General features: G+C 46.0%; 2 protein-coding genes across 6 annotated transcripts in view; both read left to right on the top strand.

Annotated features, from left to right (window-relative positions):
- GPANK1 (G-patch domain and ankyrin repeats 1) overlaps positions 1-13,628 on the top strand; it is a 16,840-nt gene extending 3,212 nt beyond the window's left edge. For 3 of the 5 annotated variants that reach the window (XM_056538212.1, XM_056538214.1, XM_056538215.1), the window contains exons 2-3: positions 10,035-10,643; positions 12,810-13,628. In XM_056538212.1, the coding sequence (XP_056394187.1) occupies positions 10,057-10,643; positions 12,810-13,269 (1,047 nt within the window). In that variant the 5' untranslated portion in view covers positions 10,035-10,056 and the 3' untranslated portion in view covers positions 13,270-13,628. Of the gene's footprint in view, positions 1-6,825; positions 6,998-10,034; positions 10,644-12,809 lie in introns of those variants that run through there. The other 2 variants (XM_056538213.1, XM_056538211.1) reach the window with 2 other exon arrangements.
- The window catches only part of LOC130290494 (NF-kappa-B inhibitor-like protein 1), a 38,031-nt gene continuing 25,203 nt past the window's right edge, over positions 801-13,628 (top strand). The window contains exon 1 of the mRNA XM_056538206.1: positions 801-1,009. The gene's annotated coding sequence lies outside the window, so the exon portion shown is untranslated. The remainder of the gene's footprint in view (positions 1,010-13,628) is intronic.

The following is a 13,628-nucleotide window of genomic DNA, read 5'->3' as shown; positions in this document are numbered from 1 at the left end:
CCCTCACAGGCACCTGTAGCATTGATCACCATGTTTCCTCTACCCCCACACTCAACTTGACTACCTCCAACCGTGATAGGGGGAGATTTATCAAAACCTGTGTAGAGGAAAAATTGACCAGTTGCCCATAGCAACCAATCAGATCGCTTCTTTCATTATTCAGAGGTCTCTAAAATGAAAGAAGCAAGCTCATTGGTTACTATGGGCAACTTTTCCTTTGCACAGATTTTGATAAATCTCCCCCACAGAGTTCGGGCCGAGCATTACGGTTTCCAAGAAGCAACATCGAAAAGCGAAGGTTTAGTATATTTTTCTCTATTTTGTGTCCATGTGTAGCCTTCTGAGGGTGCGTTCACACGCTATTACTAGCAGCGGGTTTCCCACTGCGGGAATCCCGCTGCAAGTTACGCTACCATTGATGTAAATAGACAGTCCGCAAGTAGTTAGAATTGCGGACTGTCCGCAGACCCATTGAAATGAATGGTAGCGTAACTCGCAGTGGGTTTCCCGCAGCAGAAAACCCGCTGAAAGTTACTAGCGTGTAAACACACCCTAAAGGGGTTATTCAGGAATAGAAAAAAACAGAACTAATTTCTTTCAGAAAATGCTTCCCGTCTGTCTCCAGGTTGGGTGTGGTATTACAACTTTGCTCCATTCACTTCAATGGAACTGAGCTGCCGAACGACACTCAGCCTGGAGACAGACGGAGAGTGGTTTTTGAAAGAATATAGCTCCGTTTTTCTATTTCTGAATAATCCCTTTAACGTTGCTTATGGTTTTTATCCTTACTACCGATATGAAATCACCTGAATCCCTACAACAGCCTTTAGACATTGCGATCAGTCATCGGACGGCCACTATTTCAGTTAACGCGCATGCGCACTGCTGACGTAAGCCCAAGACGTCACTCACTGCCGCAACGTTTCATGGTGACCAAAGAGTGAAAAAAAAATGCGCCCCCTGTGATAGATGACGCTGCCGTTTTGTGGTCCGAGGCCGTACATTTCAGGTGAGGCATCATTTTTTTGCAACCATCAAAATAGATACGGTCAAGAAGTGACAGCTCTGTAGGTAGATGGTGACTGTGGTTTAGTCGTTCGCAAGTGGCGCTGAAGATGCTTCAAAAGGTAAGGACACACTTATAGGTGACAGAGTCTGTTTCTCAGAATTTGGCAAAAAGTTTGCTGACCACAGTTGTGGGTAATAGGCGGCCTTTGTGCCCGCCTTGTTTGGAGATCTTCTGTGATCCCATTTACTGAAAATAAGGGCGATCTCAGCACAGTTTGTGATGACGTAACTCTGTAGCCCAGCCCGCTCCACACCTGGCTGCAGTCGCTGTCAATAATCGGCACAGAGTTATCATCAATACTGGTCATTTATAGGGAAACAGATTTGTAAATTACCTCTATAAAAAAATCTTAATCCTTCCAGTACTTATCAGATGCTGTATGCTCCAGAGGAAGTTGAGTAGTTCTTTCAGTCTGACCACAGTGCTCTCTGCTGACGCCTCTGTCCATGTCAGGAACTGTCCGGAGCAGGAGCAAATATCATAGCAAACCTCTCCTGCTCTGGACAGTTCCTGACACAGACAGAGGTGTCAGCAGAGAGCACTGTGGTCAGACTGGAAAGAACTACACAACTTCCTCTGGAGCATACAGCAGCTGAGTACTAAAAGGGTTAAGATTTTTTAAATAGAAGTCATTTACAAATCTGTATAACTTTCTAGTACCAGTTGTTTTTTCCCCCCAAAGTACCCCTTTAAGGCTATGTTCACACAGTATAAAATGTGCAGAATATCCAGGCGGACATTTCGCACAATTACATGTTCCGTAGACTGCAATGAATTTCTGAGCGGAATACGTAGAAACAATAAACCTGTTTCTGCGGACGCTGGAATCGGGATTTCCGCACCAGATGTTTCTCAGGCAGGCTTTAGCGAGCGCCGAGCTCAGTTAGCATTACATTGATCTATGCAAGACATCTACTGATGGTTTATAATAGGCCCCTAGAGGAGTCAAAAATGTGAAGAAAAAGTAAAAACATTTTTTAAGCATTAAAAAAAGAATAATTCAAATCACCCCATTTTTCAAATGAAACAGTTAAAAAAATTTACATATTTGGCTTCACCGTGTGCGTGATTGTCCGAACGTCAACAGCGTAAACGCTAATAAATTGCAGATTTTTGGTCACATCATATCCCAGAACAAATGTAACAAAAAATGATCAAAAAGCCAGAACTACACAAAGTTGGAACTTTTAAAAATTACAGCTCTTGGCACAAGAAATCCTATAGGTGGGAAAATAAAAAAGGGGTCAGACCACGACAATAAACTCATTTTATTTATTAATACATTTTTTACTTTTCTATTTTTTTTTTAACCATATTAGTTTTACTGTTTTGTGAACTCCGAAAATGTATTGCCCCACAAAATTGTGCAATTTAATATTTTCTTTCAATTTTGCCCCAAATTTTTTTTTCTGGCTTCGTAATACATTATATAATAAAATAAAGTGTGCCAATGAAAAGCACAACAGTTTTGGATGCGTTCCAAGTGACGCTCTAGGTTGATGTCCTGCTCCAAATTAGATGAATACGTGCACGGAGAAAACACACTGACTCTCTCATTGGGTCAAAGCAGTTCTCTGATTTATTATATCGCGTACACACAAGATATATCCTTCAGTAGGGCGTAGCCCATTGTATAAGCATTCTAATTGGTTAGCTAGTTTACGTAAGCATTGCATCATATTCTCTCTGTGCCAAAAGGGGATGGTCACACAGGGTGTAAGGGTACGTTCAGACGAGCGGATTTTGCTGCAGATCCGCCGCCTTTTCATGTGCCTGCTCGGAGCGGCAATACGCAGCTTAGAGCAGACACACTGCGATGTGCGAGTCGCCGCGCGCATGCACAATATACTCGCACATCGCGGCAGCTCTCGGCCTAGCTCATTGAGCAGGGAGAGCGGTCGCGATGTGTGCGAGTACACCGCGCATGCGCGGCGACTTGCACATCGCTTCAGTGTGTCTGCACGTAGCGGCGTATTGCCGCTCCAAGCAGGCACATTTAAAGGCACCATACAGAGGTCCTTCAGCGGCGGATCTGCTGTTTAAAATACACTGTAAATCCGCTCGTCTGAACGTACCCTAATACAGGATGTAAACTCCTTAAGGTCTTAGGGTGCGTTCACACGGCCGTCTGTCCCCGTTTGTTTTATCCCCGTTTCGGTTCCATTCTTGCAGGCTTTAAACGGATTAAAAACGTTTTTAAAAGAATCCCATTCATGTCAATGGGATTTTTTTTTTTTTTTACAATCTGTTTACATCCGTTTGCACCCATCTGCACTCGTTTCCGTATTTTTTTTTTTTTACGGCTGAAAAACGACACATGCAGTATTTTTCCTTCCGTCAAAAAAATGGAAGAAAAAAGTGATTCAGTAAATTTAAGATTGAAGTCTATGGAAAACGAATGAGCCTTTAACCCCTTTAACCCCTTAACGACGCATCACATCGCGTCGGTCCCGGCGCTCATCAACGGCCGGGACCCGCGGCTAATACCACACATCGTCGATAGCGGCGATGTGCGGTATTAACCCTTTAGAAGCGGCGGTCAAAGCCACTTCTAAAGCGAAAGTATCCCGGCTAGTCAGTCGGGCTGTTCGGGACCGCCACGGTCAAATCGCGGCGTCCCGAACAGCTTACAGGACACTGGGAGGGCCCTTACCTGCCTCCTCGGTGTGCGATCGGTGAATGACTGCTCCGTGCCTGAGATCCAGGCAGGAGCAGTCAAGCGCCGATAACACTGATCACAGGCGTGTTAATACACGCCAGTGATCAGCATAAGAGATCAGTGTGTGCAGTGTTATAGGTCCCTATGGGGCATATAACAATGCAAAAAAAAAGTGTTAATAAAGGTCATTTAACCCCTTCCCTAATAAAAGTTTGAATCACCCCACTTTTCCCATAAAAAAAAAAACAGTGTATGTAAAAAAAAAAAAAAAAAAACATACCGTATATACTCGAGTATAAGCCGAGTTTTTCAGCACGATTTTTCTTATACTCGAGTGAACTCCCCCACCCGCAGTGGTCTTCAACCTGCGGACCTCCAGAGGTTTCAAAACTACAACTCCCAGCAAGCCCGGCCAGCCATCGGCTGTCCGGGCTTGCTGGGAGTTGTAGTTTTGAAACCTCCGGAGGTCCGCAGGTTGAAGACCACTGCGGCCTTCAACATCATCCAGCCCCCTCTCACCCCCCTTTAGTTCTGAGTACTCACCTCCGCTCGGCGCTGGTCCGGAGCCGCAGGACTGTCCGGTGAGGAGGTGGTCCGGTGGGATAGTGGTTCCGGGCTGCTATCTTCACCGGGGAGGCCTCTTCTAAGCGCTTCGGGCCCGGCCTCAGAATAGTCACGTTGCCTTGACAACGACGCAGACGTGCGTTCATTGCCAACGTACTTATGCGTCGTTGTCAAGGCAACGCCTCTATTCCGGGCCAGAAGCGCGGAGAAGAGGCGCCCCCGGTGAAGATAGCAGCCCGGACCACCTCCTCACCGGACAGCCCTGCAGCACCGGACCAGCGCCGAGCGGAGGTGAGTACTCAGAACTAAAGGGGGGTGAGAGGGGGCTGGATGATGTCGAAGGCCGCAGTGGTCTTCAACCTGCGGACCGCCGGAGGTTTCAAAACTACAACTCCCAGCAAGCCCGGACAGCCGATGGCTGCCCTGGCTTGCTGGGAGTTGTAGTTTTGAAACCTCTGGAGGTCCGCAGGTTGAAGACCACTGAGGGCGAATGATGACAAGGGGATGATGAAGGGGGGATGTGCGGGATGATAAGGGGATGATGAAGGGGGGATGTGTGGGATGATAAGGGGATGATGAAGGGGGGATGTGTGGGATGATAAGGGGATGATGAAGGGGGGATGTGTGGGATGATGACAAGGGGATGATGATGAGGATGTTAATGACGGGTCTGGATGATGACAGGGGGGGGATGATGTATTTCCCACCCTAGGCTTATACTCGAGTCAATAATTTTGGGTTGAAATTAGGGGTCTCGGCTTATACTCGGGTCGGCTTATACTCGAGTATATACGGTATGTGGTATCGCCGCGTGCATAAATGTCCGAACTATAGAAATATATCATTAATTATGCCGCACGGTTAATGGCGTACGCGCAAAAAAATTCCAAAGTCCAAAAAAGCGTATTTTGGTCACTTTTTATACCATTAAAAAATGAATAAAAAGTGATCAAAAAGTCCGATCAAAACAAAAATCATACCGATAAAAACTTCAGATCACGGCGCAAAAAATGAGAAAAATCTAAAAAGTTATAGGGGTCAGAAGATGACATTTTTAAACGTATAAATTTTCCTGCATGTGGTTATGATTTTTTCCAGAAGTGCGACAAAATCAAACCTATATAAGTAGGGTATCATTTTAACCGTATGGACCTACAGAATAATGATAAGATGTCATTTTTACCGAAATATGCACTGCATAGAAACGGAAGCCCCCAAAATTTACAAAATGGCGTTTTTTTTTTCAATTTTGTCGCACAATGATTTTTTTTCACGTTTCGCCGTGCATTTTTGGGTAAAATGACTAATGTCACTGCAAAGTAGAATTGGCGACGCAAAAAATAAGCCATTATATGGATTTTTAGGTGGAAAATTGAAAGGGTTATGATTTTTAAAAGGTAAGGAGGAAAAAACGAAAGTGCAAAAACGGAAAAACCCTGCGTCCTTAAGGGGTTAATATCATCCGTTTGCATCCGTTTTTTTTTCTTTTGATCCGTGCACGCTCAGAACAAAAAAAAAAAAAATTTGGGGGGGTTTATCAACTGAACAATAACGGATACAAATCCGTTTGCATCTGTTATTGTCCATTTTTTTTTTTAAGTCCGTTTTTATTTTTGACGGGAGAAGAACGGGACGAGTCTAGACGGGCGTGTGAACGCAGCCGAAGGCAGCGTTCACACGGCTGTCTAGACCCGTCCCGTTCTTCTCCCGTCAAAATTAAAAACGGTGTTAAAAAAAAAAGGACAATAACGGATGCAAACGGATGTTATCCGTTTGTATCCGTTTTTGTTCAGTTAATAAAGAAAAACTATTTTTTTTTTGTTCTGAGCGTGCTCAAAAGTAAAAACAGATACAAAAAACGGATTGAAAAAACGGATGCAAACGGATGACATTAAAGGCTCATCCGTTTTCCATAGACTTCAATGTTAAATTTACTGTATCTGTTTTTTCTTCCGTTTTTTGGACGGAAGAAAAAATACTGCATGTGCCGTTTTTCTGCCGTCAAAAAAATAAAATTATGGAAATGAGTGCAGACGGGTGCAAACGGATTGTAAAAAAATCCCATTGACATGAATGGGATTTTTTTTTAAAACCGTTTTGAATCCGTTTATAGCCTGAACGGGGATACAAAAAAACGGGGACAGAGAGCTGTGTGAATGCACCCTAAGGTGAGGGGAAAAAAAAAAAAACATGAGCCACAAATTAAAATTTTAGGGGCCATGAAAGGGTTAATATATGACTCCCTTGGTCTGGGGATAGGAGAAAATGTAATCTATATGATGTGCCTCAGTGTTTCCCAACCAGGGTGCCTCCAGCTGTTGCAAAACTACAACTCCCAGCATGCCCGGACAGCCTCCGGCTGTCCGGGCATGCTGGGAGTTGTAGTTTTGCAACAGCTGGTGGCACCCTGGTTGGGAAACACTGACGTGCCTAGTACTCTGCACGTCAGTGTAGACAAGTAGGGGGGAGGGAAGGGAACATGAGCCAAAATACAGGATAAGCAGCAGGGGGGGAAGGAGACTGTGAATAGGGATAGGACAGCTGGGGGGAAGCACAATTAAGGACAAACACCCGCAAGGCATGATGGGAATTGTAGTAAACAGCCTGTACACTGCAGTCACGTGAGCCTGCTCTGAATCCTCCCACCATCTCTCCTGTTCCGCCCGGGACACAGGAAGACGAAGGACTAAACAGGGACAGATTCTGTAAGTATTTGACTTTTACCTATAACCGGTGACGTCTAAATCACTTCGGGGGACTCTGTGTTTTGGAAAATCCTTTTTTATTATTCCCGACTAACCCCTCGATTCCAGATTAGAGTGCGTTCACACTGCGCATTTGTCTTTACTTTTACTGTTTCCTTTACAGTATGTTTCAAGAGGGTATCCATTCAAACAAACAAAAAAAAACGTATCCCCTCTCCGCCGCTGGGACCCCCCCCCCCCGAGATCTCCGGTAAGGTGCCCATCTTGTACCTGTGACAGCACGCTCTCCATGCAATGTCTATGGGGGCGCCAGAGATACCTGAGTGATGTACCGTATTTTTTGCCGTATAAGATGCACTTTTTCTTCCCCAAAACTGGGGGGAAAAAGTCGGTGCGTCTTATACGGCGAATACACACCTATCGTGGTGGTCCCTGCGGCCATCAACGGCCGGGACCCACGGCTAATACAGGACATCACCGATCACGGTGATACCCTGTATTAACCCTTCAGACGTGGCGATCAAAGCTGACCGCCGCGTCTGAAGGGAAAGTGACACTAACCCGGCGGATTTCACCATGGCGGTCCCGAACAGCCCGATTGAATAGCCTGGTTAGTGCTTACAGGACACCGGGAGGGACCTTACCTGCCTCCTCGGTGTCTTCTCCGTTCAGGGATCCCCTGTATGGCCGGCGCTCTCCTTCCTCGTCATCACGTCGTCGCGTACGTGCGTCGGCGTGCGTAACGACGTGATGACGCCGTCAGAGAGCGAGGATACCCGGCCGGCAGCAGAGACGTTCCGGAGCGATGGGGACACGGCGACAGTGATGGAGCGACATCCAGGGCAGCGGTGACGGGTCCGGAGTGGCGAGGACACGTGAGTATTACCTCCTATGCAGTGGTCTTCAATCTGCGGACCTCCAGATGTTGCAAAACTACAACTCCCAGCATGTCCGGACAGCCAACGGCTGTCCGGGCATGCTGGGAGTTGTAGTTTTGCAACATCTGGAGGTCCGCAGGTTGAAGACCACTATTGGGTTCAAAATCTTTATTTTTTTTTTATTTTGCACCTATAAATTGGGTGCGTCTTATACGCCGGTGCGTCCTATAGGGCGAAAAATATGGTATTTGATATCTCCAGCTCTCTCATAGACAATGCATTGAGATTGTGCCCATACGCCAGTCCATGTAGTCGGGGGGGACAGGCAGGCCCCCATTCTGGATGCCCGGTGGGGAATAATATATATATTTTTTGTCTGGCTAACCCTTTTTTATCTTACTGTATACAAAAATGTAGTCAACTATGCTATTATGTCCGGCAAAACAAAAATGGTTATAATTAATTTTTTGTTTAAAGGGGTACTCCGCCCCTAGACCATCTTTCTTATCCCCTATCCAAAGGATAGTGGATAAGATGTCTCTGATCGCGGGGGTCACGGCCGCCACGCCCCCTCTCATAGACTTGCATTGAGGGGCGGAGCGTGACGTCACACGGGGGCGGAGGCATGACATCACACGCCGTCGGCCCTGTGGTCGCTGGTAATCAGTACCGGAGCGAACACGCTCCGGGGACTGATTACAAACGGGGTGCCGCGTGCATGATCCCGGGGGTCCCCAGCGGCGGGACTCCCGCATTCAGGCATCTTATCCCCTATCCTTTGGATAGGGGATAAGATTTCTAAGCACCGGAGAACCCCTTTAAGGACCCCCTTTATAAACGATTAGAAAAAACATTGCTGCTTTCTTCCCAAAACAGCCCCAGACCTGTCCTCATGTTGTGTGTGTGTGTGTGTGTGTGTGTGTGTGTGTGTGTGTGTGTGTGTGTGTGGTATCACTGCCCGTCTCAACTCACTTCAGTGGAACTAAGCTGCAATACCACACATAACCTGAGGACAAAAGTGGTGCTGTTTTTGCTGATTCTTTTTTTACTTGCAAAAAACAGCACCGTTGCTGTTCACAGGTTGTGTTCAGTACTGCAGTTCAGTCCTATTGTCTTCAATGGAGCTGATCTGCAATACCACACACTACCTGTGGACAGAAGTGGTGCTGTATTTAGCAAAACCAAAAGAAACAGTGCTTTTCTTATACTGAACAACCCATTTAAAGGGGTTATCTAGGATTAGATAAACATTGCAGAGTTTCTCTTATGCTGGACAACCCCCCTTTTTTTGCTTCTATAGTGCAGTATAGGCTATTATTAGAGAACAATGTAGAGGTTCTTGTGTATGCCTTGCACTTACCTGTTTTAGCTGATGTGGCGGTTTGGCTAGTTAGGTTCCAATTTGGATGTAAATGTAAATTCATCACTGAAATAGTTCTGTAATGCAGTCTACATCTCTCATTAATCCTCCCATTAAGGGTGTGGCGTTTGATCACTGCACCTAATTAGGCTGCCGGTGCTTACATTTATAGCAGCAGTATTCAGATAAGGCTGGAGGGAATGTGTATAACTGCTATAGATATCCTGATCCCATAGAGATAGCAGCAGCAGCAGTATACAGATAGAGGTAGAGGGGAGCTGTATAACTACTGTATATCCTGATCCCATAGAGACAGCAGCAGCAGTATATGGATAATCCTTCCAGTACTTTTTAGGGGCTGTATACTACAGAGGAAATGCTTTACTTTTTAGATTTTACTTTTTAGATTTCTCTGATGTAATGACCCCAGTGCTCTCTGCTGACATCTCTGTCCAGTTTAGGAACTGACCAGAGCAGGAGAAAATCCCCATAGCAAACATATGCTGCTCTGGAAAGTTCCTAATATGGACAGAGATGTCAGCAGAGAGCACTGTGGTCATGATGTCAGCAGAGAGCACTGTGTTCCAAAAAGAATGTACTCTAGTATTTAGCAGCTAATAAGTACTGGAAGGTATGAGATTTTTTAATAGAAGTAATTTACAAATCTGTTTAACTTTCTGGCACCAGTCGATTTAAAAAAAAAAAAAAGTTTTCCACAGGAGTGCCCCTTTAAGATACACTAGTAGTGTTTTATGTGTATTTTATTTACACCTTCAGTAACCTTGTGTTTTCTTTACAGTAGATTTCCTTTGTAAAAGAAGATGAATTTCCCGCGTCTCATCACATTCACCAAAGCTCGTGAGAAATCAGACTTATGGGAAAATGGAGAACAAAGAAAAAAGAATTTCTCCAGGAACAGTAAGGTGAACATTTCTGGGGAGGAGGCAAAGACCTTCTATGAGAGTCTTCTGTCCAGTGAAGGAGAGCAGTCCAAGAAACCTTCCCGAAAACGCAGGCGGGTGGCCGCACCTTCACATGAAGGAACAGAAGGACAATACCAGAACAGACCAGTCATGGCTGCCCCGGGTTCTACAGATGAGAAGAATGGCTACCAGCTACTGAAATGTTCACAACACGGGGACCTTAAAGGGGTGAAGAGGCTTCTGGAGAAGGAGAACTGTAACGTCAATTTTCAGGATGGTTATTTCTGGACGGCTGTGATGTGCGCTGCTTATGCAGGGAAAAAAGAAGTCGTAAGTTATTTACTGAAAAGAGGTGCCGCCTGGGTCGGGGTGTGTGAGACCAAAGGCAAGGATGCTTTGGCATTAGCAGAAGATGCTGGGCATCGGGACGTTGTACAGCTACTACAAGATTCCCTGCGAGATCACCCTCCAGAGTTACCTCCAAGGTGAGAGAGGTTGTTACCATTTCCATTGTTTGGCTATGTTCACATGGTGGAATTCTGCAGGAATATTCTGCTTGGAAATTCCACTGCAGCAGAGTCCCATTGATGTCAATAAGATTCTGCTGCACCGTGCACACGACGGAATTTCCACAGCAGCAGCATCTGCTGTGGAAATCCCGATTCCAGCATCTGCTGAAAGAATAGTCATGTCTATTCTTTCTGCGGATTCTGCTCAGAAATGCACTGACTGCCATGCAGACCAATTTGATGCAGTGTGCGGCATATCGTCTGAGCACTGACAGGCTGACCCCCACACCTTCAACCTCTGCAGCAATGCTGGCAGTATTCATATGTCTATTTCCCAACCTCTGTATATTATGCTGGGCACGTGCACTGAACTTCTTTGCTTAACTATGGTAAGGCCTGTTCTGAGCGAAAACTGTCACGCCCCCTCCCATTGACATGAATGGAGGGGGTGTGACGTGGCGTCACAAGGGAGCATGTGCATAACATCACGTCTCGAGTCCGAAAACACAGAGGTTTCCGAGACTGGAGCAGTCACTGACGTCCCGTGCGTACAACCATAGAGAGGTGGAGAAGCGCAGAAGGACCGGAGGAAGACCCGCGGCGGGCGGGGAATGGTTAGTGACCCGCGGACATCCTTATGTCCCGAAAAGATTTTTCGGGACACAGGGATGTCCAGCATAGGAATACTTATGATTATCTGCCCGAGCCGGCTCCCGTGTGTGGCTGCAGGCGGGGGCCGGCCAGAGCATGTAAAAACGAATTCATGTATACTAAAAACCAGGGTGCCTCCAGCTGTTGTGCAACTACAACTACCAGCATGCCCGGACAGCCTTTGCCGGTCCGGGCATGCTGGGAGTTGTAGTTTCACAACAGCTGGAGGCACCCTGGTTTTTAAGTATACAGTTATTAGTTTGTAAATGCTCTGGCCGGCCCCCACCTGCAGCCGCACACAGGAGCCGGCTCGGGCAGATAATCATAAGTATTCCTATGCCGGACCCCAATACCTGGCGTATAAGACGACCCCCGACTTTTCAGAAGAAAATTCAGGGTTAAAAAGTCATCTTATACGCCGGGATATACGGTAAGTACCCTCCCGCTGTCCTCTCAGCTGTTTGAGATGCCGTGGTTTCACCGCGGCTGTCCCGAACAGCTCCGCTGAGCTAACTAGCAGTATTTTCTCCCACTTTAGATGCCGTGATCAACTTTGATCGCGGCGTATAAAGGGGTATTATAGAAATTTTTTTATTTGACTATGCTACAGGGGCTGTAAAGTTAGTGTAGTTCATAATATAGTGTCTGTACCTGTGTGTGACAGTTTTCTCACAATTCTTATGTGATTTTTGCCCCAATATTTATTTTTACCAGCATACAAAATGTCTCAGATTTTTCCCAGCTTGCAATGCGGCTGAGACCTGACATCACTAGTCAGCTGATGACAGGGAGCCTGTCTGCTTCAATGGGTGGAGCGATCGCTTGGTGGGAGAGAGATCAACCTGCAACAGCTGTAGGCACCCTGATTGAAAACCACAGGTCTTTTGAATGGATGCAGCTAATTTATGTTTCAATGGGTGGGGTGGCTGATGTGTGGGAGGGAGGAAAATGGAATTCTGGGATTTGTAGTCAAAAAAGAAAAACTCAAACAGGAAATACCAGTTCACAAAAAGCTAGTCACAATATTATGGTAATCTCACAACATAGCCATTTAGCCCCAAGACAAGTGCTGATCCTTCCTAAGCATGTCCATTACTGCCTGCCAGGTGAGTACTAAAATCACCTTATGGTGGAGAACCCCTTTAATACCAGACATCAGCCCAATCAGCCATGTCCGGTATTAGCCGCGGGTCCTTGCTGCTGATAGCAACCGGAACCCCGCAGGTACGAAGCCCGCTCAGCTCCTGAGTATGCTTCACATACCGGGAGCCGGCCACGAGCGTAAATATTCACTTGTGGTTGTTAAGGGGTTAATGCTGGAAGAATAAACGTTTTAGACTCTCGCTCATGTGCCTGGATGCTGTTAGCTGGAAACTCTTTGACCATCCATGGTGTATAATTTTGCCAGTATTTCTTTTATTCAGTCGGACCTTTTATTTAAAATAAAAACTGAATTTATTGCAGTAACCATAATGTCTGTTCTCTATCCAGAACCCCTCCCCCGGAAAGAAAATACTGCGAGGTGTGCAAGACTCACTACCAAGAAGACAGCATCGAAACTCACGAACGCTCCACAGTGCATCTCTTCAACAAGAAAAAGAAGCTCCCTCCCACCTTCTACGTCATCCCAGAACATAACATCGGATTCAAGATGATGCTGAAGGAAGGCTGGGACTCTGAGGCAGGACTGGGACCCAGTGGGGCGGGCAGGAAGTTCCCTGTTCAGACAGTTCTCAAGAGAGACCAAAAAGGCCTCGGCTTCCAAAGTAGTGACAAGCCAAAGGTCACCCATTTTGCTGCTAATGACACTACAGCAGTAGCCAGGTCGGCTATAACACACAAGAGAACTCAAAGAGTGGCTACTGTCAGCAAGAAAGAGGAGAGAAGGAAGGAGGCAAAGGCCAAGGCCTGGGAGCGAGATCTGAGGACTTACATGAATATTGACCTGTAGTAGGATTGTGGTTACATAGATGTGTAAAGCCTATAAAGACCAGTACATGAAGGGTTAATCCAATGATAAATCAAGGCTACCCACAGGCAGTCCACAAAAACCCTATGTTTCCCAATATACTACAGAAAATCCCAATTGTATATTGATTATACTAGATCTCTTATGCACTTGTACTGCTCCTAATGCCTCTTTCCAGGATTACTTACCTATACAGTGATCCCTCAACATACGATGGTAACTCGTTCCAAATGAACCATCGTTACTTGAATTTATCGTATGTTGAGGGATACGTGCTAGAGATGAGCGAACTTACAGTAAATTCGATTCGTCACGAACTTCTCGGCTCGGCAGTTGATGAC

This window comes from Hyla sarda, chromosome 9, assembly GCF_029499605.1.
Source record: "Hyla sarda isolate aHylSar1 chromosome 9, aHylSar1.hap1, whole genome shotgun sequence".
Classification (NCBI taxonomy): Eukaryota; Metazoa; Chordata; class Amphibia; order Anura; family Hylidae; genus Hyla; species Hyla sarda.
The sequence above is the reverse complement of the archived record's forward strand: the minus strand, read 5'-3'. Positions and strand labels throughout refer to the sequence as shown.